This window comes from Ischnura elegans, chromosome 5, assembly GCF_921293095.1.
Source record: "Ischnura elegans chromosome 5, ioIscEleg1.1, whole genome shotgun sequence".
Classification (NCBI taxonomy): domain Eukaryota; kingdom Metazoa; phylum Arthropoda; class Insecta; order Odonata; family Coenagrionidae; genus Ischnura; species Ischnura elegans.
Genome location: NC_060250.1, coordinates 57,626,355 through 57,652,443, shown reverse-complemented (window position 1 = coordinate 57,652,443; position 26,089 = coordinate 57,626,355). Strand labels below are relative to the sequence as shown.

Below are 26,089 nucleotides of genomic sequence, written 5' to 3'. Positions count from 1 at the left end.
TAGGAAGACATCCGATCAAGGTGGATTTATGATGAGTGCTTACGACGAAGGGCTTACTAGGAGGCAGAAACTTAAAAAAAGAGACTTCAAAAAACCTAGTAAATGCGGCCTAATTACACTGCAAAATTTTTGATATCTCCCTCTGCTCTTAAAGTCACTGCCCCCACGTACCAGTGGAGCGTAACAGTTGACTGGAATAGCAGTCAACTTCAACGCATGAACCAGACTTATAGATAAAAAATAATTTGTAAGGAGTGCAAATTAGAAAGGAATAATCCGAAACATGGCGAAATGTGTACTTCTCTGTTTGACGACGAAATTATTCATGATTATTCTAATATCAGATTGAGTGTGATATTTATTTTGGGACTATTATGGATTAACGTTTCGCAAAAATATAAGAATGCACAATTTTTAAAATAAACCAAACTATGGATTTCACTGAGCTAAACAGGGACATTAATTTCGTACTTCTATGTACTTAGTTTGACAAAAAAAACACGAGGGAGATAAAATTGCTAAAAAGGTATCGTTTCATCAATGGATAGAGGTTGCAGAGCTTCAAAACTGTTTTACTTTTCCATTCGCTTTCGTTAAACGGAGCGGTAAAACTCGTTCCCACTGTCGACCTTGAGTTGAAATCCGGAAGGGAATGCCGAGAACTTAGGCTATCACTTTTTTTTGAGCGATCAGCCAATTTAGCCGGTGGAACGAAATACGGTCACCTCTGGTTTAGAGGTCAATAGTGCTGATTACCCGTAAGCCACCTTCGGTGGCGCAGCCATCAACGAGCTTTTGGGGACTTTGGGGATAAAAAAAAATAATTGTAAGGACAGCCATTATCATCCCATGACCCACTCCCAGACTTTTCAGCCACTGATTCCACCAATGTCATATTTCAGCCTCGGCACTTGATGAAACTTACCAGGTGAACAACGAAGTACAAATAGGGTAGCTTCCTTCATCAAAGAAAACGAAAGGAATTGATTACGATTCGTTACCCACCATTAGTGTATTCATAATATACAAATTATTTGGTTTTAGAAATACCGGTTTAGACGAATGGCAATGGTCAATTTTATTCTAATTTGAAAAAGGCCAGATTGGCGCCCATGCGATGCCACTCCACGTGACGTCACAGGGACCTAGTTTCTACACGAGTGCATAGGAGTTTTACATCGTCTGAGATTACCAATGCATACATGAGGCACAGAGCTCAGGGAAACATGTCTTAATAATCACCTATTAAAACTGGCCAAGGTCGGAAAGTTTTCCTCGTTTGATAAGGTACAGTGAAACCTGCCTTTAGCGGAACCTGAGTTAAGCGGAAACTTGTCTTATCCGGAAAATTTTGTTGGTCCTGGCGGTCACAATAGGGTTTTACGTGCATTGGTGCCCTCTGTTAAACGGAAACTGTCAAACGCGGAAACGGAATCGATTCCCGGGCACGTGTTTCTTGGTTAAGCGGAATTGCAAAAAAAAAATTCCATGGACAATTTTTACCGTAAGGAAATAAAATCCTAACATGTTTTGTAAAGCCCTCTCCACAGAAAATAATCCAAAGGAACCAGCTAAATGTGTCGTACGTTGACAATGTGTACGTCATTATTGACTGGCATCACGTCGCAGGAGGGACTCAGGACAATATTGCATCAACCTTGACCAAAACACTTCCGCGTCTCCCTAAACCTAGTGTTAATCCTCCTCCAGTGCCTTATGTCCCTCGTCCCTAATGTAGTGAGTTTCGTTTCACGTATACATTGTATCAAATGCTCCACAATACTCCACCCCTCTTCCCTCCCGCCACCTCCTTTCTTAACCATTCCGCTAACCCATGCTTGCACACTTACCTCCCCTCCAACTCGTAGAACCCTCTCTCTACATACGCAAGCATTTTGTGCATCCTTGCTCGCAACCGAATAATAAGGCATCATTCTCCTTCGTGCTGCCGACAGGGTAAGAATACAACGCGGAACGCTAAGAATAAAGGGAACTGCTGACTGATTTCCGCCATGCCACGAAACGTATTAACGCTGAAAAATAAACTGGACTTGATCGAGTGCTTTGAACGAGAAAAGCTCTCCGTGAAGCAGATACAAGAGAAGTTTAAGTGTGGAAAGACTCAAGTTTACGAAGCAGTTAAGAAGAAGGACGAAATCAAGAAAGACTTTGAAAGAGGTAGGTTCTAAGAAACATATTTCTTCTTTTCCCATGCCACAATAGTTTGCAAAACGACACACCATAAAATAATTGTTGTTACCGTCGATTATTTTAGGCCTTAGTTTACATTCAAAGAGGAAAACACCTATCTGCGAATATGAAGAAATAAACGAATTAGTTTGGGAATGGTTTGTGCGAGCAAGATCGAGGAATATTCCATTGTCAGGTCCAATAGTCCAAGAAAAGGCCAAGGAATTTGCAGTTTCTTTAGGAAAATTGGATTTTAAGGCCTCCAATGGATGGCTAGAGAGCTTCAGAGCAAGACAAAATGTTGTTTGGAGCAGTGTTGTTGGCGAGTCCAATGACGTTGACATGGAAACCGTAGAGGAGTGGAAATGTATGGTTCAAGTAAAAATTAAAGACTATCAACCATGTGATATCTACAACGGGGATGAAACCGGAATGTATTTTAGGGCTCTGCCGTCTAAAACATTGTGCGTAAAAGGAGAAAACTGCAAGGGTTTGTATGCATTTCCGAGTTCTATTTCTAGAAATTAGGGTAAAATTTCAAATAATGATGTTATATTTACACTTTCTCTTTATTCTGTAGGAGGAAAGCACTCAAAGGAGCGTTTGACCATTTTCATTTGTGGGAATATGGCAGGGGAGCTCCTAAAGCCTCTTGTCATCGGGAAATCAGCTCGACCACGATGCTTCAAAAACGTTGAAATTGAGAAGCTACCGGTCAAATGGAGACATAATAAAAAAGCATGGAACACGGCTTCGATCATGGAAGAGTGGCTTAAAAGTTTCAATGCCGAAATGAAGAGGAAAAATAGGAAAGTCATACTTTTCCTTGACAATGCAACCTGTCACCCTAAAATTCACCTTGCGAATGTGGAGCTAGCCTGGTTTCCGGCAAACACAACAAGCATCACTCAGCCAATGGATCAGGGAGTAATTAGATCGCTGAAGGCACAATATAGGAAGTACATGATGCGATCATTATTAGCTGCTGCTGATACTGCGAATTCAGTATCGGAGGTGACAAAAAAAATATCAGTGCTGGATACCATTGATTGGATTAATTTGGCAGTGAAAGATATTAAAACATCAACTGTCAAACAATGTTTCGCCAAAGCTGGAATTCTGCTAGAACTGCTCCCCGAGGAAGGTAAGGAAAATAATTTACATCCTAATATATCGCCAATGTAAATGCATATTTACGCATTTACAGGATAATATATATGACCTTTGCTATTTTAGAGCCAATGGTGGATCTAAGCGAATTGCAGCAAGTAATAGGCATTTACATGAATGCTGAGAGATTTGTGGATTTCGACAACGATCTTCTCACGAGCGATGAAGATGGTTCCTTAACAGCCAATAATAAAGAAGACGAAAGCTGTGACACCGACGAAGAAGTGCCTTTATTGTGTGAAGAAAATAAAAAATCGTATAAAGAAATGTTGGTCTCATTAAAAGAATTAGAAGAATGCAGTCTCACCAAAGGTAATACTGATTTGTATAATATCTTACATGGGGCCATTGGCAACGTAGAAAATTGTATTCTAGAAGAAAAAAAGGAAAGACAAACAAAAATGACCGATTAGGTACTTCAAATAAACAATTTAAAAATAATGCGATGCTGTTCTCTTATTATTTCATTATAATTTCGTCTACGTGTAGAATTTGAGTCAAACCAACGTTTTAGGCAACGCATGCAATAGACGTGATATGACTTTCGCGGCCTTTTTTGAATTGTCAGACCCTGAGTTAAGCGGAATACTGTCTTATCCGGAAATAAGTGAAGGGCCCGAGAGATTCCGCTTAAGACAGGTTTCACTGTATTAATAATCCTTATTTAAGCCAAGCGCTACCAGCTAGCAGGGTACTCTGCTACCTGCTAGCATTCTGCGTCGTATCAGCGCTCAGAGCCTCGCCCCAAGGTCACCTCCCTTGCGGCAGTGGGAACCAGAACGACGTCACACGGGAGTTTTCCCGGCATTCATACTTACCCGTCGCGTTTTCGCGCGCTTTAAAATTTTCACTTTTCATTTAATCGCGAAAAATAGATATCGTCATTTAAAAATCTAAAAGCGTGAAATACGTACTCCAGGAGTAATCTTTCGATTTAGGCAATTAAAAAATAATAGGAAACCACCCTATAGAGTAAAGAGATGGGATATCCTCAAGAAGCATAGGAAAAAAAACAAAGGCATAGAAACGGTATTTCAGCATTCTTGTACGCCGACGGTAACACCATATTTCTAAAATCTAATTAATAATGCCTCTGCGCGTTAGATTATTCATGGAAGTTGTCATTTCGATAGGAATGTATCCCGAAGGTAGACTTGTATCGCGCCTTTGCGAACTCACCCCTCAAAGATATTGCAAGAGGTCTACTCATATGGTTGTAAATGAGTTTGCATGGATGCTGAATAAAATGCATAAGAAATGACAACGCATCTGCTGAATTCCTGCACTCACTATCAACGTTTGGCTAATACGTATCTACCTCTGAACCTTAAAACCAGGGAGACTTGGCCCCATTAGGGTGACTTGAGCCCAAATTTATAAATAGATTATATCGCACGTGAATGGTAGAAAGAAAGCAATAGAGGCCTTGTTACATGGTTTTGTAACCTAAGTTCTAATTTTAAGCTTCTGCCTCCTGCGAATGATAAAATTAATTTTTCACGGTAGGGTAGCGTTGGGTTGGGGTTTTAAGGATCCTAGACAGTAAATGTGGCATTCAACATTAAAGTGGACACAGAAAAATACTGTAATAACACTCAGTTTGCATCTCTCATGGATATTTTTAGGGTAAAATGACAAATTACTTCGTGAGGAAAATTATTGCGATAGTTCTTTCTCTTTGAGCATAAATTAGTGAAAAATATTTTCCTATACCTTTTTTTACTCATACATTGAAATGCCAAAGAAAATTCGGAATTGAAAGTTCGAAATAAATTTTAAAACTATATTAAAAATTTAAAATATATTTTACTCTGTCGAAATATTTCAAAGCTGCAATTTCCCTCTATCTATTTCAATAATAACCATATTACAAAAAAAATCAGCAAATGAAGTCCAAACACTTACTCACACCATTATGTTGAACTCGTGTTTGAAACTCAGGTAATTAGTGGAGCCTTGGCGTGTGAGGATTAGATTAGAGGAAAAAGCTTATAATCATGCGGTTATCTTACTAGGTAGGTGTCGGGAGAACACCCCGTCACATTTATTTGACAGCGAGTGAAAGCAAGGGAGACGAGAGTTGAAGTCTCCAAGCAAGCACCGCGTATGTGTAGATGAATTATCTAGCGTGGCCCCTGTGAGTAGGAATTTCTGGATTGGAGTTAATGAGTGTTCAGTTACAAGTTCGGAATTCATGCGAAACAATTTAAAAATTAAGTTAGTGAAATAACAAACAGTTAAAATGAGTAAGGTAAACAGTGTGGCAGGTAAAAACAGAGATTTCAAAAGGGGAAAAAAATCTGCATAGTAGCATTCGATGTTTTATCATAAAAATTATGCAACATCGTACTGCCTTTTTCAAATTTATTGACTAAGGTTTATTTTTGGTCACATTTCATGTTTACGTAAGGCGGCTTGATGCTTTGCAAGATTTAAACATTGATCGTATCAGAATACTTTATAAATCAAGAGAAAATACGGTGATATTTTTGTACGTTTTCTCAGCCAACGGGTTGACTGAAAACATAGTTTTTAACGGGTTATTTTGAACATATTTACATTAAGGAGGTTACGTCGCGAATAAAAACTGAAAGCATATAATTTCGCCAATTTTGTTAACAAAGTTTTGCCATCATAAATACTATCCATTTAGGTTGAAAAAAGTAAAAATAAGGTATCCAGATGTAGAAAATTCAATGATTATACTTCCCATCTTATTCTTTTGAGCATTGAGCCAACCATAGCAATATTGTCATGTAATTAATGCCACTTTACATTAATTATGGTATTATTTGCTAATAACTCAGAGAGTTGTCAGGAGACGCGCCATTACTTTATTTTCATCATGTAGCTAAAGGCAAAGCGAACATTATATTAGTTTTTGGTCAATGCGACTTGTATATTTTAAATATATTGTATGCAAAAAGTAACTTTGTTCGCATTCACGCAAAGTGGTCAAAAGTTATTTACCCCTAGGATAAGATTTGCCGCAGAAATATCAATTGTTTCAGCCGTAAGCATAACCAACGTCTCATTTGCCATATTGAGGGCTTGAAATACTGAAGTTTTCCTCGGAGAAACCTCGGTCTGAAATTCTATTGAAGGAAGGTGGCTCGGTGGTGTTGGCAGTAGCATAAAAACGTGTCTTTGGGATATCCCGGATCGGATACAGGGCAGACCAAATTATTGACTACATGGTAGTTACAAAGGAATTGTAATGTGGCTATGTATTAATATTTTAGATATATTTTTTTAATGTATTCCCATTAACTAGCATCGTCATTAGACCCCATGCAAAAATTATGACATAAAAATACTATCAAGTTCATCTGATTCAGGCGTTATATATTGTAAGTTCGACTTATTGAAATGAAAGGTAGTGCCCTTTTCCACAATTATATATACAATATTATTGTTGAAAAACGCAAACACTTCTATAAAAAAAATTTCTATAAAAATACAATTTCCAGAAAATGTACAATGGCTGTCCAATTTTGTTATCGTCAATCGGCGAAGCATAAAAAGAAAATTACGTTTTGGAATTTTTCAAGAAAAATGCCATTTTCATTGTTACACGTTAGGAATTATGGATATTCTGATATTATTATAGCATAAATTGCAGCACAACTAATACCACAAGACAATGTCTCAGCCACGAAAAATGAGGAAACAGGGGACCAGTAGCCATTCAATTGGCTGTGACGCAATTCGTCCACGATTGCCTGGGATTCCCTGACCAAAAACCGTCACTGGAAATAGACCCAGCGGCATGATCTCTGTGGAGGAAGATTCCACCGGCATCTTATCTTCCTTTTTTTTACAGGACCGGTTGTGCGTGATGACGCACAGTAGGGATCATCAAAAGAAACACGCAGGTGGTCAAATATTTTGAATTGAGATTCCCTCCTCGTAGGATAATGGATGCGAATACCAAATATTGCGTAATTTTCCTGCGGCTGTGGAAATATATTTGCAGCGTTATCGAATTATAGCGATGGATGCTGCGATTAGTTTAATGAGGTTTGCCTGAGAAGGTTAGATGTGCCATTCTCATGAAAATTTTGATATATGCTCCTTGAATTGGACTTTTTCGACTGATGGACACAAAAATGATCATTTCCGTATTGCACATAGGTATTGTCCATAAATATGGTTTGAAATTGATTTGATGCTATGAATATTGATTTTAATGGCAAAAAACCCTTATTAATGACTAATGAGTGCTGGAGAAAAATTGAGCATGCCAAATTTAATAATTGCTGGGGAATAAAGGATTTTGAGTGAAATTTAATTTATTATTCATTTCTAATGAGTTAAAATCCCACTGAAAAGGTCCAATGTTTCTTTGATAGTCAAAATAAAATTGATCTATCTTCAGTGCACAACCGCTTGCCGCATATAATTTTCAATTTTCAAATGATGCAAGAATGGGATATATTTGTATTAAAAATTCAGGCATTCAATATTTTTTTGCGATAACTTTCGATAAAACGATATCAGCGGCTTTATTAGAGGGCGGGGAAACTTCCAGAAGAATTTTCCCTCGCCGAAGTACGTTAAAGTTTATCTGCAAATTTTGTGTTCACGTTTTCCTTGTTTCCCTACATTTCATGATCAGAATTTAAGAATGAATCAAACAGGACAAGCACATAACAGACAGTTACTTTCGGCACTAACTGTGCGTCCTTGAAAACGTAACAAAGAGCAGGGGAAGGTCAAATAAATTAGGCAAAATAATTAAATGCTGCTTGAATGAAGAAAGAAATGAAGAATCATCTATAACAGCTTTTCGCATGCACGTACGCTTCGTAGTTTTGTAGTATAAAGTTTAATGCCCAGAAGTATTCTCATGCAAAAGTGTATTGACAAATAAAAGACGAAAATATTCCTTAAATTTTCACCTGCAGGGAATCTTTCTGTTAAAGCATACGACATAAATATATAATCAACAATGCTTTAATACGTATCATTCATTTCCACCATATATTAACGGTTTGAAAGTAGCATGTGAAGTTTGATGTGGAGCTGTAGTCAGAGCATTTTTCACCTCCATCACAGAGCTAAAGAAGATTCATTCGTTTCTCTGATTGATTTAAAATTGTTTGCATTTGCCTGTAATCGATACTAAGAAAGAGTTGACGTGACGGAAGGCTTTCAAGGAATCGTACAGACAGGACTTGTGAAAGATGTCATTGCTCACTATCTAAAAGGCGGTAGAGATAGTCATTATAAACATATCAGTTATTAGCAGTCTCCATCCGAAGATACCGCATTCGATAACACTTTGAGTCAAGTTCTGGCGCGCCACAGCGTTTATACTGCCACATTTCATCGATTATGATTGAATGGGTGAGAAGCCAAGGGGTACAAGTGATTTATTTTTTCTAGAGAGAGTTAGGTACAGAAATTAGGGATAGAAAACAGGCAAGATCAATAAGATGGTTAGTAGTGCATTTGTTTTTTCACTCGATGTCAGCAGGGAAGAGAGACTCACTCATATTCCTCGGCAACCAAGTTTTTGAGTATTTCTTCTGACAATTATATTGGCTTCTCACCTCCTCAATTGAATAATACGCCTTTAATGAGGCCGCAGCATTTATTCCTTCGAAACAGCATAAAGTTGTGTTTTAGTTTGGGGTCCTTGAAATAGTGCGCGAAGTTGAGGAAGTTCGTCTAATAACTGAGAAATATAACTGAGAAAAATCTAGTGGGTGATATAGGTTTTTAGGAAAAAATACTGTGGACCTTTTTTATATTTATGAAATTTTTTATACATAATTTGCTTATAAGAAGTCTATATCATTCCCTTTCACTAATATATTGTTTTCCAGTCTAAATGCGTTCTCAAGAAAAAATAGAGCGAGTAGTTACTTGCAGCGTCGTGTAGGATTACACTTGTTATAAAAAAGGAAAATTTGTATTGTCGACAGATGATTAATGCGTTTAATCCGCTAAAATTGGAGATGGTTTATTAGAACGATAGTTAATAAAGGAAAATGTTTATGCAGAATAAATTATGCCACGTAGATAGGTAATAACGAACGTTCTTGACACATTCGCTGAGGATAAGGTACTATCGATTAGGGCCTGTGGTTGGAACGAGCAATAAAAGACCACACGAAAAGAAAAGGAGTAATAGAAAGCAATTTAATCCTCAGATATTGTGCGAAAAGGAGGACATATACAAAAAAAAACACAATTTAATACTATAAGTAGATGCAGCGTGTAGGATTCGGCCTTTGTTAAAACACTGCCTATCAAATCTATCGCAACCAGTGTATTACGGTAAATTCTGGCCCGTCACAGAATAGGTAAAAATGTAACATTTAAGTAAGTATATGAAAACTTTGCAAGATAAAAAACGCGAAAGATATGGGATATTTTAATAAGACTTCATCCATACCTTTTCCAAATAATAATTAAAATACCGATGGTATACTTTGAAGAACCGATAAGTCAATGCAATTTTTGTACAAAGTCGTAGACTGAAACTGAGAATGGTGCCATGAGTCTGGATAAATTACGATCCTATCAATACTAGGAGTCAATTTTCTTAAAGGTCCGCGAAGTCGTGTCGTTAAAGGCAATACCCGCGACAGTACGTCTCCAAATATCAAAAACGTTACAAAAAATATTACAAGATACGACCAACAGTTATAATTTTAAACATCAACAACGTCGCGGATTAGAGGAGAAATTTCGTTAATATCGAGGGTCACCGCGGAGAATGATTAGAACAAAAAAATTAACTAATCAATTGTCCACTTCGATAAGTCGAATCTGTCCAAAACAAGAGTGCTGATGAATAGGATCGGTTTTCTCCCAACTCATTTTTACAGCTCTTATAAGTGTGTTTATTTAACGAATGCTGTCCTCGACTCCCATGACCGCGCCTTTGTTTACAAGACTGGTATTGGGTGTTGAGGCAGGTTTCGTCCCCCTTACCACCATGATTGATCGTACCCCACCATAAGTGCTGTTCATATCACTTGACTTTTCATCTACTTGTCTTAGGTTTGAAAGACAATGATATATTTCCCACCAGTCATCCCAAAAATTCAATCCTCGCTCTGCACTGAGTGTTCTCATTAATCTTTCGGAAATTTAATCGAAATTGGAAGCGAATGTGAAACTAGAGAAGCAAGAAGATGATTGAAGATTTAGCGACCAGGGGTATTTATCTTATATGTTCCGAAGACTGCTGAAAGTTAACGTCGACTATCATGTGCATGCCAGATCCATAATTGAAGCTTGAAATAATGTGCGCCTTTATTTTTACTGTGCGTGTCGATTTCAGTTTTTACCTTAAAAAGACTTACCCTAGAATAAAAATATTGAATGCTCTCGGAATTATGGTAATATGATGGGTCTAAGTTCTTGTGCAACGAAGTCAAATACATTAGGTGCGGCAAAATCTGTCGAGAGAAATTGCACCACCTTCCATGACTGTCTCTCTCTCTCTCTCTCTCTGTAGCTTAGGTTTGCATATTTATTTTTTCATGGTCATGACGTATTAAGGTCACAACTTTTACTCCCCACCCTCGCTCTCATCGCCTTGACGACTCAATAGGCTGAATAGGAAATAACTAGCAGAGTCCGAGAAGGAACTGTTATCAGCAGAGGCACACCTGGGGGAGAGTGAGTCAACGCCGAGAAAGGGCGCTGATAGCACTGATGACCCAGTCGGCCAACGATACGTGATCGGCCGGAAGTAAACAAGACGCCCGAGTGCTCAAAACGCACATTGCCTGGAATGAGTCGTTGGCTCCTTTTACGACGACGCCAATGTATTTACTACTCTCACTAGCACTTACTTTCCCTCGTTGCGTTTCAAGCCGAACAAGGTCACTCCAGGTTGCGCAGGCACTTTGAACGATTCGCTATTTGCCCAATTGTGATAAAGTGCTTTTAGGAAGACACGTCATCACCCTCTAAAGATACGAAGGGCACCAAACGTTGTGGTCACGTAAAAAAAACTATACATATCGTTTTCAGCGTTATAAAACTACCAATTTCCTTCTCAACACCACCTAAGATTATCTCATTTGGAGTACGCAGCCTATAATTACTGGAGTATCGACAAAGTACTTGCAATTATAACATATTTCAAAAGTAGTTACGGTATCATTAGATTAGTTATTTGAAAGAATGCTTCAATTATGGCGTTGGCTTACACAATGAAGTTACGTTCTGGCAAGTAAGATCAAAGAGATCTGCTGAAGGATGCTGATATAGTATAATTAGCCAAAGAGTGAGTGTCACACTCATTGTTAACTTGAATGAGAACTGCTGTCAGATCGTCGCGTGAGTTACAAATTTCAGAGATTGTTAGAGATTGAACGATGTAGTACGAAATCACTCAATAATCACTGCACTTCAATAAATTTAGAATAGAGAATATTCATAAAGTGTATAAAAAATGATGAAAAAATATTAATACAATTTTATGTCTGCATCTAGTCCAGTTAAATAAACTGAAAATGTTTATTTTGAACGAATAATTAAACTTGGTTTTCCACAGATTTTTTTCATTAAACCACGATCATGGCTAGACGGCCAACAAACTTTATTACGTGATGAAACGTTTACTAAACCACATAAATAAAAACTAGAACACGACCCGGGTTTCAAAGTCTTAGCGTCATCATCAAGTGGTACTTAATTTCGAGGAGGTTCGACCACCTGATGATGACGCTAAGACGTTGAAACCCGGGTCGTGTTATAGCTTTTATTTATGTGGTTTAGTAAAAGTTTCCTCGCGTAATAAAGTTTGTGATGGGATACCGCAAAGTTTGCCAATATCGTGTTTTATTCTAGACGGTCAACGTCATCTTCTGAAAATATATTAATATAAAAATATAATAACTCCTTACTTTCGAGGGACACGCAGAAAAGGATTTAGATTAAAATCATTATACGGTTTAAAATGACCACTCTGCCAACGGAAGGGATAGCTTACCGGAAAACCAGCACTTCTTCTCCCCGAAGCGGGGCCTGAGGTACGTGTCTGGGATGCCTGGAGCGAAGTCCATGACGATGCAAACGATGAGGATGATCAGTGGACAGCCCCAAGCGTACAGCGAGTAGATGAAGAACTTCTTTCTCTCCCTCTCACGGAGGGATCCTCTCAAGGGTCGGAGGCCACTGGAATGAACACGAAAAATCAATCATTTTTATACGAACACTTCACATCTCAAGCTTTTCGAGAGTACATCTACATCTACATAATACCCTGCGAGCCACCTCTAGGGTGTTTGGCAGGGGGTGATCAATCACCAGCATGCATTTGGACTCCCACATGCACACCACACCGTCCAAAAAACGTCCCGTATAATAACAAACTATGCTACTATATGCTGTTAGAAATAGAATATTGAATAGAAATTAAGAAACATGCATTAAGTTTAACATAGGTTAGTAGGCAACACTACAAGTCATGCAATCTATTTACGAGTTCTATTGCTGCCGTTATAATCTCTTATTGATCGTGGAAAAAATGACATTCGGAATCTGTCTGTTCTGCAATCTATCTCTCTTATTTTATTTATATGATCTGATCTTCCGTAGTACGTTGGCGTCCGCAAGATATGGTTAACTTCGTCAGAAAAGACACTGCTCTTGAATTTATCTAAAAGGTTTAGTCTATTTTTCAATCTACGGTCCGACAGAGATTCCCATCCGAGTTTATGTAAGAGGTCAGTTACACTAACAAGACTATCGTAACGACCTTTCACATACCTGGCAGCTCTTCTTTGCACGCGTTCTAACTCTGTTATTAAGCCTTTTTCATGAGGGTCCCAAACACTGGTAGCGTATTCCAAATGTGGTCTAACGAGGGAAAAGTAGCTAATTTCTCTCACTTTGTCGTCGCACTTTCCTAATATTCTTTTAACAAAACACATTTTACGATTAGCTTGACCGGTATTCCACGATAGATCATTATTGAGTCTAACCCCTAGATATTTCACGGATTCAACTGCCTTTAATTGGGTGCCCCGAATGATATAGTTACGCTGTAGGGAGTTATTCTTCTTCCAGAAATTCTGCCTGCCTAACCAACAAAAGTCCGTAGGTTAATAGCAGAAAAGCGTCCATATTGCATGCATATACTTATAATAATGTCATATCAATTTGATTCTAGTTCACATCTATCCATGCTGTCCTTGTAGACGTTGATTTCATAGATACGATAAGTGGCAGTTGAATAAAATTGTAATAATATTGCGAAACAATGAATCATTGGTTTAAATCTTAAAAAGGTGTTTATAAAAATATGCTTGAATTCGCACCCATAAATTCTAAGGGGGGAATAATGCACGAAAATTTTTATTTATTGTTGAAATAAATTATTCTTGGTTATGGCATTAAGTTTAAAAAATGATAAAAATCATAAGAGTTGATGAAAATTCACTGGAAGGTTTATTTTTGTCCACAGCTCCAAAACAGGCTGAGATTTTTTTTATCATTTAAAGCACTAACAACACTGATGGCTGCGCACCAGCAAATTCAACTTGATATTAAATGAAATGAAATAAAACCGGCGGCTACCAATTACGACCTTCAGACTTAAGAAAGATCACCCGGTTAGTCATGGCAAAATAGACAGTTGATACGTTTATAGGTATGGCAGAAATTATAAACGAATAGCAATTGCCGGTCGTGAAATGTTGCAATGATAGAAAAAAATCCACTTCGAATACCGCTATCCCCATTAAGTTCTTCCTTGGGTTCCACGACCCAGAAATGTTAGGGAATTTCATTTCGGATTCTTAATTTGGTGACGTTGGCTTTGTGAAAAGTAACGTATGTTTCGATACCGATACAGCATAGTGTTTTCTCATGTTGATTTGAGGGTGGTACATTATCATCAGGGTGAATATATGCACAAAGATGAATGCAATTATAAACACAATCCGCCTATGCAGATGAGATAAAAATCACATATATTTTTGAAAGGGGAACGAAAAATCGACTTCATTCGATTATTTAAAATACGGGGATGATATGGAATCATAACATGACACTTTACCACAGTGGCGTAACTTGGAATATGCTCTTGGGGGTGGGGGGGGGGATGGGTTAGCCTGAGGTGGCGACCCCCCTGGCTACACTTGACATAACAATAATAACCGGGAAAATTTTTGAAAAATGACATGCCCGAAATACATTTTACATCATTTAGTCACTTACAATTTAAATGATAGCAGATACAGTTATTATGAGTCAGAACTAGACTATATCTTTAAATATTTTTTTTGTTTATCTGAGGCTTTTGGGGGGGGATATATCCTCCTCATCTCCCCCATAGTTGCGACACTACTTTACCATATTCATATCATATATGATTTGCGGCACTATTTGGTGGAAGTTCTTAATAAAAGTTGAATGAGAAAATACAATATTTCCAATAGAATTATTCGAACACGACGCATTTTGTTGTTACAAAACTGCACTTGGTAATGTTGTTTTAATAACAAAACGCGCCGTGTTCGAATAAACCCAATCATATTACAATGTCTCATTTAACTAATAATCTTATTGAGGCATTCGAGTTATTTTACTCCAACAAAGTTCTCCGCGGGAGGAGAAATGCCATCAGAGGCGGCATAACATCGCCCTTGGACCTAAATATTATGCCGAGAGATAAACAGTCCAAGAGGCGGTAGCCATAAAGGAGGAAGTCAAAATAAATTGCCTTTGTGACCGCGTACTGGAGCCGCCTCCAACGAGAGAGTCAAATGCGCCGACAAGCTCCATCCTCCACCCATCCAAACCACCTGTGCTCCCTGTACGGTCGAGTCACGATTCTCTTTCACGGGGGTAAACAATGAAAAGCAAACATCCTCTGGAGGACCCTGTGACACAGAAGAAAGCAAAACTCCTAGGCGTGAAGAGTTCGGGGTGACATGCAAGTCAACACCGGAAGGAAAGCTAGGCAAAAGAAATGGACAAACGACACGAGAAGCGTAACGTCTCCATGATTACCCTTCCGCGAAATAGGCAAATGAATCATTTCCATTTATTATTAGGGTAATGAGGCTTATAACATCCTAGACATTAATTCATATCTGTATGCTATTAATTTAACAATTGACTTCAGCCATTAAAAGTAAATAATAACCTACGTTTCTAATTACAAATATTAAAATTGGAATACACACGTGAGTTTGGTTACAAATTATGTATATGTTTATTAAAATGCATAATGTTCAAATATTTTTCATCTTGCTACGATTGGGAGGGGTCTGAGAAAATGTAACGCAAATCGACTTCTATTGCAGAACATTATAGACATCAGCATTAGACTGGTACCATTTCATAAATGTATTTCTTGTATTATTGAGGAATTGGTTCATATAAAATCTGCCTGTCCCATGTTAAGGTCACAGCCGCTGACTTATTGCACATGAAAATTCTGGGCAATTAAGTAGCATTTAGATTGTTACAATTTAGCCAAGTGAGGTAAATTTAAAGAGATCAAACAACGAGAAAAACATTTTTTTAGACAATTTAAGCACCGAGGCGTATCTCATTTTCTTTCCCTCGTGCAGCAGTGCCCGAAAATCGTTTCAAGTTTAACTATTGTTTCTTTTTTATTTTAAGGTATCGGAATGTAAACTTGGAACTTTGCATGACCTCAGTCAAAGGAGACGTATGACGTAATTTTGCATCAGTGATCATCGTCGCATCACTCAAAATTCAAATGCGCGGACTCTGCCAGAAGAAGGTATGTAAGGAACGCAAATATTTACAAGCTCAAAAATAATTCAAGCTATTGTTCAATGACATTCACGTACTTGAAAATTATTTTATACGTTTGATTGGGCAGAGAAATTATTGATGGGTTTAAATTCTTGTATCCAATGAAATAATGAATTGTGGAGTAGAGAGTTTCTATACCGGTCACCTAGAAAATGTTAACAAGCCCTTGAAAAATTCACGACAAGAGCAGTGTATGATTGCCTCAATTACCTAAATGGTGGTATAAGTTTTTATTACCGAATATAATAATATTGACGTTTATCCCAATAAATTAAAAAGATTTTTAAATGAAAATTGACTATCTTTAGCGAGAAAGAACAATTTTGAAACACTTACGAATAAAATTGTTACTCTGTTACATGAATATAGAGGTCTAATAACCTCTTTATTTGCACGTTCCAAGTGAAAGGGTGCGAACTCAAAGATAAAAAATTAGGTCAGTTACCTAAAAACAAGCCTTTTTCGTAAAAAAAGGCAGCGCTCTTGGGGAGAGAACTTGGTCTAATATTTAAGCATGAGGTCATTTAATGAAGTGGACCCGAGCCCACTCGCTTGACGCCGTGAATATAGGTACCCACGAGAGCAGGAAGGCGGATAGGAGAAAGGGTGGGGCAATTTGGGCATTGATTCGGCGTTCGGTGAAATATATGGACGTAATGAAAGAGTTGACACACGTGGAGAACATAAGGTCATGTGTGCATAGGGAGATAAAGAGATAAAAAGTCATAAAATACCCCTGTTTATGATACTCATTCGCGCTAATGGCAAGAATGCCATCGGTACATCAAATTTTACGTCCGACAACTCAGTAAACTTACCCTCGAGTGCGAGTAAGGGATAAAAGAAGAGTCGGAACAAGTACACCAAGCCTGCCTTGCAAAGTGAAACACGCCGTTCAGAAATCCACTATACTAATTCCTGTGAGAAAATTAAAAGGGGAAAATAACGAATGAAAAATATTCCAATGTGACCCAGAGGCTTTGCTCAGGAATAAGGGTCTATTTCGTGTGATATTCATTAGTTAAAGAGCTAGCTCCGTGGAACATCGAATTCATGGTTAAAGAAATATATTTTCCCCAATTCCCCCGTACCTAGGGATTTCCCTTCGAGATTGACTCGTGAGTGTCGAAACGGGGTGGGGGTTTAGCAAATTAAAAGCTGAGTGAAATTTTCAAAGCATTAATATTTATATTAATCATCCTCAATCATCAATTTCTGATGCACGCTTTCATTGCTAACTTTTCAGGAAATTACTCAAAAAACAGGAAAAAAATGCTCTGTTCGTAAAGAAATGTAATGTAAATAAATGACAATAATGAAAAAGTTGTATCTAAGGCACCCAACCATACCATTTCTCTGGCTTATTAGCAAAGAAATTTTATATCTAATTTCGTTGTTCTTCAGTTGAGAAAAAATGGAGCTATATCCGACATAATTCGCGGGGACAAGAGCTAATTGAAAAGTTCATGTACACTGAATAGTCTGCATACTATGTCGTGTAAAAGTTATATTTTTTAACACAAATAGGCGCAAAGTATTAAATTATTATTTATAAACAATATTCAGCTTCCGTCCAACAACTTAAGAAAATGTCACTCTACAATCCGCTTTCTTAAGCGGCTTCTTGGCGGCAATTGCCTAAGTAAGAGAAAAATATTATTACCCTTATTGTACAAATAAGCGCAATTAAAAAAAAAACTAACGCCTGTATAATATTCATCTGTCCATTTAAAACATGATAAAAATAAAATATCGGCATGCCCCAGAAATGCTTTCTCCGTTGTTAGCAAATGCTGCAATTGAAGCTATTCACTGCCGGTGAATGAAAATGGCAATGGTTGACTCTCTACGAAAGCACTTCTCGTAGCTGGAGAAAGTATTATCTCAGTCATGAAAGGATTGAATTATCCATATTCTTAGCAAACCAGTTTTAATGTTAAATCTTGTATGATGTCGTCAATTTTTTTTCAAACAAATAACGCGGAAAAACTCTCGGTATTTCCACCGGGTTAAATTATTCATTTTAGCCTACAATTCGAGCTCCGACTCGAGGCTCATCCTTAGGGTTGTTGAATGCCATTTTATATTATTTTATCACGAGAAAAGTTTACCCTCATTCTCCGCCGGGAAAGCATCAAATTTTTTTTCTAAACCGTGGAAATTTTTCGATCGCGCAGTCGCCATACTAATGAGTACACGTCACGGACGGGTTGTTGGGTTTCGGGAAATGAAGCACTTTAATAGACCTCACGCGTCGAATGATTGAAAACAATGAGGCTAGGATCGCGTGCCGACTTCACGAAACTTTCAGTGTTGGTAGCGTTTATACGCCCACTGGATCCAAATGTAAATGACTCTTGACCGGAAGTTGCCTTCACTCTCCCTCCGACGCTCAGAAAAGTGAAAGACTCAAATTCTGCTGTGAACTGTTCTTCAGCTTCTAGCAGTTATCGAAAATCCATAGTTTTGGGAATATTTTGCCAATTTTGGTAATGATGATTTGTGATGATAATAATACAAAAATATGTCTTTATAAAAACATTTTTATCGCGACCTAAAAAGAATAAAAGTAAATTTTGTTCAATTAATTTTTTTATGAAGTTCAATTAATCAAATTTGATGTAAACAAATTCTTTGTTATGGCTGTCTATCATTCTCGGTCCTTCAAAAGATCGCAGCGCTGCAATCGGATTTTGGTGGTCTGTTTTTGAACTAATCTCCGCATGAAATTTTAAATTCTTAATAACAATAGAGGTATAGTTAAAATCATAATAAATATGTTAAAATATTGCTTGGTCATCTGATTCTGAGTTACCCTAAAAATTTCTGCTTGATTATTATCATAGTATTCTACGGATAAAGGTAGGTTTCCATGGAGTACTTGAGAAGAATCATGGGATCCTCCCTCCCCATCAACCTCTTCCCTCTTCAATTCACAATAAGGCCTACTCCCTTTCATTCTATCCAAAAATCCTATTCCTTTCCTTCCCCTCCCTCATTTCCCTAACATTCCACCCTCTAACACCATTTTCAACATTCCCTCCCCGCTAAGTACTCGCTACATCCATACCTTCTGTCTCCTCCTTATCTCATCTAAAAGCTGCCTCACCTCACTCACCATGTCCAGCACCTCGTCGTTCCTCCTCCTCTCTGTTCACTTCACCTTCTCCATTCTTCGCCACACCCACATCTCGAATGCCTTCAGTCTTTTCTCGTCCTCCTTCCTATGTGTACACGTTTCTACACCGTAGAGCGCTACACTCCAGATCAAACTCTTCACTAACTTTTTCTTTAAATTCTGACATGGCGAACCTCTCAGAAGCTCTTTCCTGTTCATGCACGCCTCCCATGCTAATGCAATTCTCTTCCCGATGTCCTTACTACTGTATCGGTTTTCCTCTAACGTACTTCTTAAATAATTGAACTGCTCAACCTGCTCAAGTTTTTCACCACCCACCTTTACCTTAAATTTCACATTCCTCGCTCGTGATGCTTTAAAAAACCTCATAATCTTGGTCTTCTTGTGATTTTCAGCTTGATAGCTAATCGGAAAGTGGGTTAAAATTTAGTTGCAAGGTATGACCCGTGAAAGATGACAAACAAAAAATAGATTTATAAAAAAGCTCGATTACTACTTTTGAGTTATACTGCTTAGGACTGTTATGAATTTCATAGCAGGTTTAATATTTTTTTTAAATTCAGGCTGCATTTAATTCTCTGTGTGTGTATTTTAAAAGTCAATTGAACATTTTAAATTTGATGACTTGGAGAGTATTGCGCCTGAAGAAATAGGTGCATTATTTTTTTATTATTATCACCTAGTCTTAATATGAATGTATATAAAGTTGGTAGGTCGATTAAAAAAAGATGAATGAGACATTCTTTCGGGAAACGAAGGGTTTAATGATTTAAAAAAATAAGAGTTGCTTTCGAAAGCCCTGCTTTGTTTGACTGCCTAATTTCCATATTCATAATTTGGATCGCAAACCGATGTTTTTATGAGTATTTAATTTTTATCATTTTCCTTATACATGCACGATGAAGGATTATATGTTCTGCGAATATGTCCAAACATTCCGCGAGATAAACAGAAACCTTTGTGCAGCGTGAATGAGCATGCTACTGATCTGTTTACGGTACGTACCTCAGAAACGGTTAATAATAATTTAATTAGAGCTCAGTCAAATTCCAAATATTGTTATAATCTCATGGCTGAGAAATAACCATACTTTCTTTCAATAATAGCTTGACCGCAAGCGCTCGAAACAAAAGTAAGAAATGTTCGTGGCTCAGCAATAGAAAAATAAGTCTCGGTTTAAAGAGTGTTTGTAGAGTTTCAGGCAAAATGAGAGATTTTTTCATTTTAATCTCGCTACACTTTACTTCCAGCATGCCTAAATTTGAGGCACAAGAGTGAAGAAGTTTTCGAACAGCTTTATAACAAACGCATTAAATACTCCCTCTTTAGAACGACTATTATGGCGTAACAATAGAAAGAATGAATTGATATCTTTTCCGGTGTAAAATAGAACACAGAAGGCAGAGTTCGTTCGAAAAATACATGTCTCAATAGCTGCCGATGGGCGTAGACCCTCATACTAAAAGCTAAGGAAATTGATACCTCATGAACGGGCAATATTTATATTTTTTACGCAAATTAAAGTAATGGAACATGTCTTCTCAAAGTCAACTACATGCGATCTCTTACAAGATAACTTAATTATCTTGTAAAAATAAATCCTCATATCCCACTCCGTCCCGCGTATAACTTAGAAGCAGATGGTGGTATTACGACAAAACATACATTTCTACTCGACGATTGAGTCTTATGCTTTCTCTTATCCACTAGATACGTGTCATGCGTCATAAAAATTACGTGGAAATATATATATCCAATTGGCACTATGCCTATGTTAGCAATTGCTAAAACGTTTTACCAGTCAGATTTGTACCGCGTGGATATCAAAGAAAAGAAGTACGTAGTGTTATTTTTTCCAACTCTTCCTCCAAACGTGGGCCAGCTGCGCATTTCATGAGTCGTCGCCAATTCTAAACATCGCGGAGTTCATTAGACATAATAGAATCATATTTATATCGCAGACGCCTTCCAGTTATGCAGATGACACGTCAGTAATAGCAGCTACGCACATTGATACCGTTTAAGAATGAACTCAGCTGCAACTTTGATCGGGACGACAGAAACATTCAAGGTGACAATCGTTGAGTCTTTGCGATTGTGACGCCGGAGTAAAATGGCTGACTCCCGCCATTTGCATCACGTGACTAAGTTTCTGCTGGCGCAGGAGAGAGGTGCGCAACGTACTCGAAAGACCGCGGGACTTGTTCGCAGTGCGTCGTAACCAAGCTATGAGTCCGAGTGACGAGATTGCTGCGTTCCTCATTATCTCCGCGTTTATTCGTCGTGGTGGATTCCCGCGTTGGCGTCTCGAGGCGGCCTGGGCGAGCTACTTCCATGCCTCCGTCTCTCACCGAGATATCCGTTTGTAGGAGGGGGAAGTGAATAGGAAGTGGTTTCCCATGGGAGAGTGGAGACGATATCAAAGGCCTCTCACCGACGGCAGGGAATGCGCCTCGAGCAAAAGTAGAAAAAAAAGAAAATAGAAGCTGATTCGACGGTAATTTAACTCTCGGTGTGAAAAAATATCTACACCAAGGGTGTTCAACACGCGGCCCCTAGAGGCTGAATAAAATATTGTATCGCGAAATAAATATCGACACACTGATCAAAAATATAAACAATGTCAAATATCGCATTGATTGATTGAAATTTTTAGCCAAAAAAGATTATTGCATTTCGGAATTATATGTATTTATAATTTTATCGATGTGGTGGTAAATTGACGTGGATCATTGTGGCCCTCCGTACGATGTGAAATCGATTTTTGGCCCCGACATTAAAAAAAGTTGAAGACCCCTGATCTATACCTTTGGTTCGGATGGAAAATTTTCTAGAAAGTAGCGCACTATATCGCTAGCGATAAAGTTCGATTAAATTTCCCTCTTTTACACAGTGACGCATTAATCTGGTATCCTGGGAACCTACATTCGAAGAAAATCGACGTAAACATGATGCAGGAAATACTGTTGATTGCAGTTTGTATCAATTTTTATGACTAATACTTCAGTTGTCGTGGTGCTCTTTGTATTGAATGAATCACTTTCATAACTCCGAGGAAGGTGAAAATATCTCTCTAACTAACGCTAAGCAGGACCGTTGGAAACAAGCAATTTTTCTTACCGATATCATTTAATTTCACAGCGCCACCCTACCAAGCGCTAGACTCATTATTATCATAAAACATTATAGATTTCGTCAGCCTTTTGATCCAGATGATTTTTTCTATTACCATCGCGTTTTCAAATTGAAAGTATCAACTTTCAGTCAAATTTATTGTAAACTTTTGTTGAAACGAGAGAGAAAAATTATTCTAAATACTACTCCTTAATGTCGAAGGCTTTTTTGTTATGATTATTCCACTTCGAAATAATTGCTTTCCCTACACACTCATGCACACGAAGATTGACCTCATGCTTCTCCGCTATTAAATTTTGGGGATAAATACGTTTGCAAGTTACTTTCAAGTGTTGAATTGTGGGTTTCCAAATGCAGAAAAACCTTAATTTTAATGATGAAATTTTCATTTTGAATTGCAGAATTTACTTGATACGCCTCTGCACAGTCTACGCCTATTGGGTAAATTACTTGTGTCGTATGTTGAAACTGTAGGTCTTTCGCCTGAATATATTGCTATTATTGGTTTAAAATAGATAACCTATTCTACCACATTTTGCACCAAGCCGACAAAATATTCTATAATCGTAAATATCAAAACTAAAATAATCTGAAGTTATAAAAATAATAGAAGTTTTTAGAAACTCAATTAAAATAGGATAAATACCATGATATTTGCATACAAGCTTTATTTCCGTTACTTTTTTAATCGGCACGTGAAAATAGTCAGTCTGGAGCAAACGTGCATAATACAGACTCAATACCACACCGAAAGTCCCCAAATATTTGACTGCAACCGAATGCAATTGTGAAGACATGATTATTTCCCATGTAAATTAATTTTTTAATGGAGCGCTTCAATATTTTTTGTGAACAATCTCACTAGTTCTGAAGAATAATATAACTTTACCTCAATTTATTCCGGTCGTATGATCAAAAAAATTAGAATATTTTCATGAAAGATTAGACCTTTGAAATGGCAAAACATTGCTGCCCAACACTGAAAAAATTGCGATCTAGACTCCTCGAAAAGAATTTCGGAATGCGGAGCGATGACCACACAAGCAAAAATTTTCCATTGCGAAGAAAGTTTCCTCACAGCCTCGTGACGATCTCTAACAGCTGTAAATAGGAAAGTGTAATAAATAAATAGGCTAATCAATTAAAATTGGGATGATAAAATTTGCAGAATATAATTTTCAAAATACTCAATTATTTTCTCGACCTACCATCAAAGAATCGACCGTTTTTACCCGCTGTAAAGTGTTACTTTACATTACAATCGATATAATTATGAAATTAAATTCCAACACATTTAACTTAAGGTCCCATTTCCGATAAGTATGTGATGGAACACACAAATTCCCAAACTTTACGATAAGTCATGATGAAAAAAATGCATTAATAATTTTTTACTACCAGACTAAGGTGACACAGAGCACTCAATCTTTCATGAAAATCCCGAGTTCCATTCGTTATTAAATGTGCGTCCAATTTTTAGTCTCAGTCAATAATGTGCCGAACTCAATTTTTTTTCGCCAAAAAAGCACGATCATCATTTCCACCACCTTTAGGCATGACAGGCCTTGAATTCAATAGTTACTGATAACCACTCGTTATGATCATACCTATATATTTGAGTTATAGAGCATAGAATAACCGAAGGCTGTTTAACTACATTTTTGATTTGTGTACATTCAATAAATAGTTTAAAATATGGTGCTAAAAATAACTTTTATTTTGAGTTCCTATTTGATTAGGTTTATCGAAGAATGAACCACTGATTTCAGCAAAAAGATAACATATACTAATCGATTTAAAGGTTGTTTCTTCTGTAATTTCTAACGATCTCTGATATTTGTATCCATATTTGGTCCTGCGAGTGTCGTTACAACTTGTTATGACGACCTGTGGGAACTTTTTCCCTTCAACGGAAAATGTTGCCATTATTGGTAATAAATGTTCACATTTACCTTTGAAAGGCCCACAACATCACCTTTGCTGCAAAAGAAATGTGACCAATTTCATTGCGTCAATTCCAGGAAGCGTAGTCAATACTCGAATACCATCAAAATGAACACTGAAGCGTGCATGATAGGAAAAAAAATATCAGAATAGATACACACCACACCGCTTACTCTAATAACTATCCATCAATGGAATAAAATAAAAACGAATCATGTCATGTGCACATTTGATATCATGAGTATTTGTCCATAAAAATGAAATATTCGTACGGAAAGTATAATTCCGGAAATGATAATATCCTTCATTTATTTCATACAGGCCAAACGCCGACTGAAAAGCATTATCAAAAACGTTTAATTAGAAGGTCTAGCGGATCAATAAAAACGCAAACCTTACCAAATGAAATTGTGTGAAAGTTTCTCTCAAGGCTCATTCGAAAGGTCTGAAACGAAGTGGTTTTTATGGTAGAAGTTGGTTTAATTAGAAAAGTATTGGTCGTAACTCGGTAGGGAAGGATGACAATGCATGAAAACCTCATTGGGTGTATACATGGAACATTTTTTCCTTATCTCAGGTAGAATTTACCATAGAGGTAAGAAATTACATCTCACGAGTTTTTTGATTTTAACATCACCTAAAATTCAATTACCCAATTGCCGTTTGAAACGGAATATTTGTAGCTACAATTTTCCCGATTACCATAAGCCTTAAGAAAATATTTGATTAAGTATGGATAATAATACTAGTATGTTTTTTGCTGATGATAAAATTTTATGCTCAATTAAATGCATTTTTATGATGAAAACCTTACATTGATACGTGAAGATTATCTTCTGTACCTAAAACGTCTTATGTTTGGGATGAAAAAAAACTAACGTTAATTAACGATTAAAATTTATTTATAGTTTAAAGAAATATATCATTCTCAATTTGGGTGGATGTAATTTTACTTCATCGCGACTTAGAATTCAATAACTTCATCGCAGGGCCTTAATTATGCACGCGCAATTTACTTCCTCCTCTTTTTCAGATTAAAATTCTGGATTGCTATTCACCGTAATACAAGCAACGAATAAAGAAGGTTAATATTCCCTGAAATAATATTGTAAATACAGTATATGTTCGCGCAATTAAATATTCGTATGAATGAAAAAGGAATTGCATTTGATTCAATGTTTCAATCATGATAATTTTCTGTATGATACAAGCCGATCAATAAGTTTGCTAGGCATCGAAACCTACGTTGAAACAGAATTTATTGAACGTAATCAATGTAATATTGCACATTATCCAAATCATTCTCAAGGTCCATCAACGGAAGCCAAGTAAATCTAATTTTGTCCACGCGCAGTTTGTGAATAAACTATTATTTGTTCGTGAATAAACACGGAAACTCGCAATAGAATCGCGCGAGAGCCAAAAACCACACAACCTAGATGAGACCACATAGAGGACTGCTACAAAATAAAAAACAAATCTGACAAAATCTTATTCGGCAAAAATAAAAGACGCCTAAATTGGTGTGTCGTGACCATAATTTTTGGATGATTGAGCACAATTTTTGGTGAAACTCGCGGAGGATAAAGCTGAGTATATAATTCGGATTTCCCTCGTCCCGCGACCGTTGGTTTCAATTTCCAACCCTGGTCTCACGCATTTCTCTCCTGCCCGAAAAATAACATAACGGAGAGGACATTAGCCGAAACGGAAAATGCAGATGGCGGATGACTTCCATGCGATGAATCC

General features: G+C 37.3%; 1 protein-coding gene across 1 annotated transcript in view; it reads right to left on the bottom strand.

Annotated features, from left to right (window-relative positions):
• LOC124158925 (G-protein coupled receptor Mth2-like) overlaps positions 1 to 26,089 on the bottom strand; it is a 105,847-nt gene that overhangs the window by 9,141 nt on the left and 70,617 nt on the right. Inside the window, exon 3 of the mRNA XM_046534349.1 lies at positions 12,320 to 12,504. Coding sequence (XP_046390305.1) covers positions 12,320 to 12,504 — 185 coding nt within the window. The remainder of the gene's footprint in view (positions 1 to 12,319; positions 12,505 to 26,089) is intronic.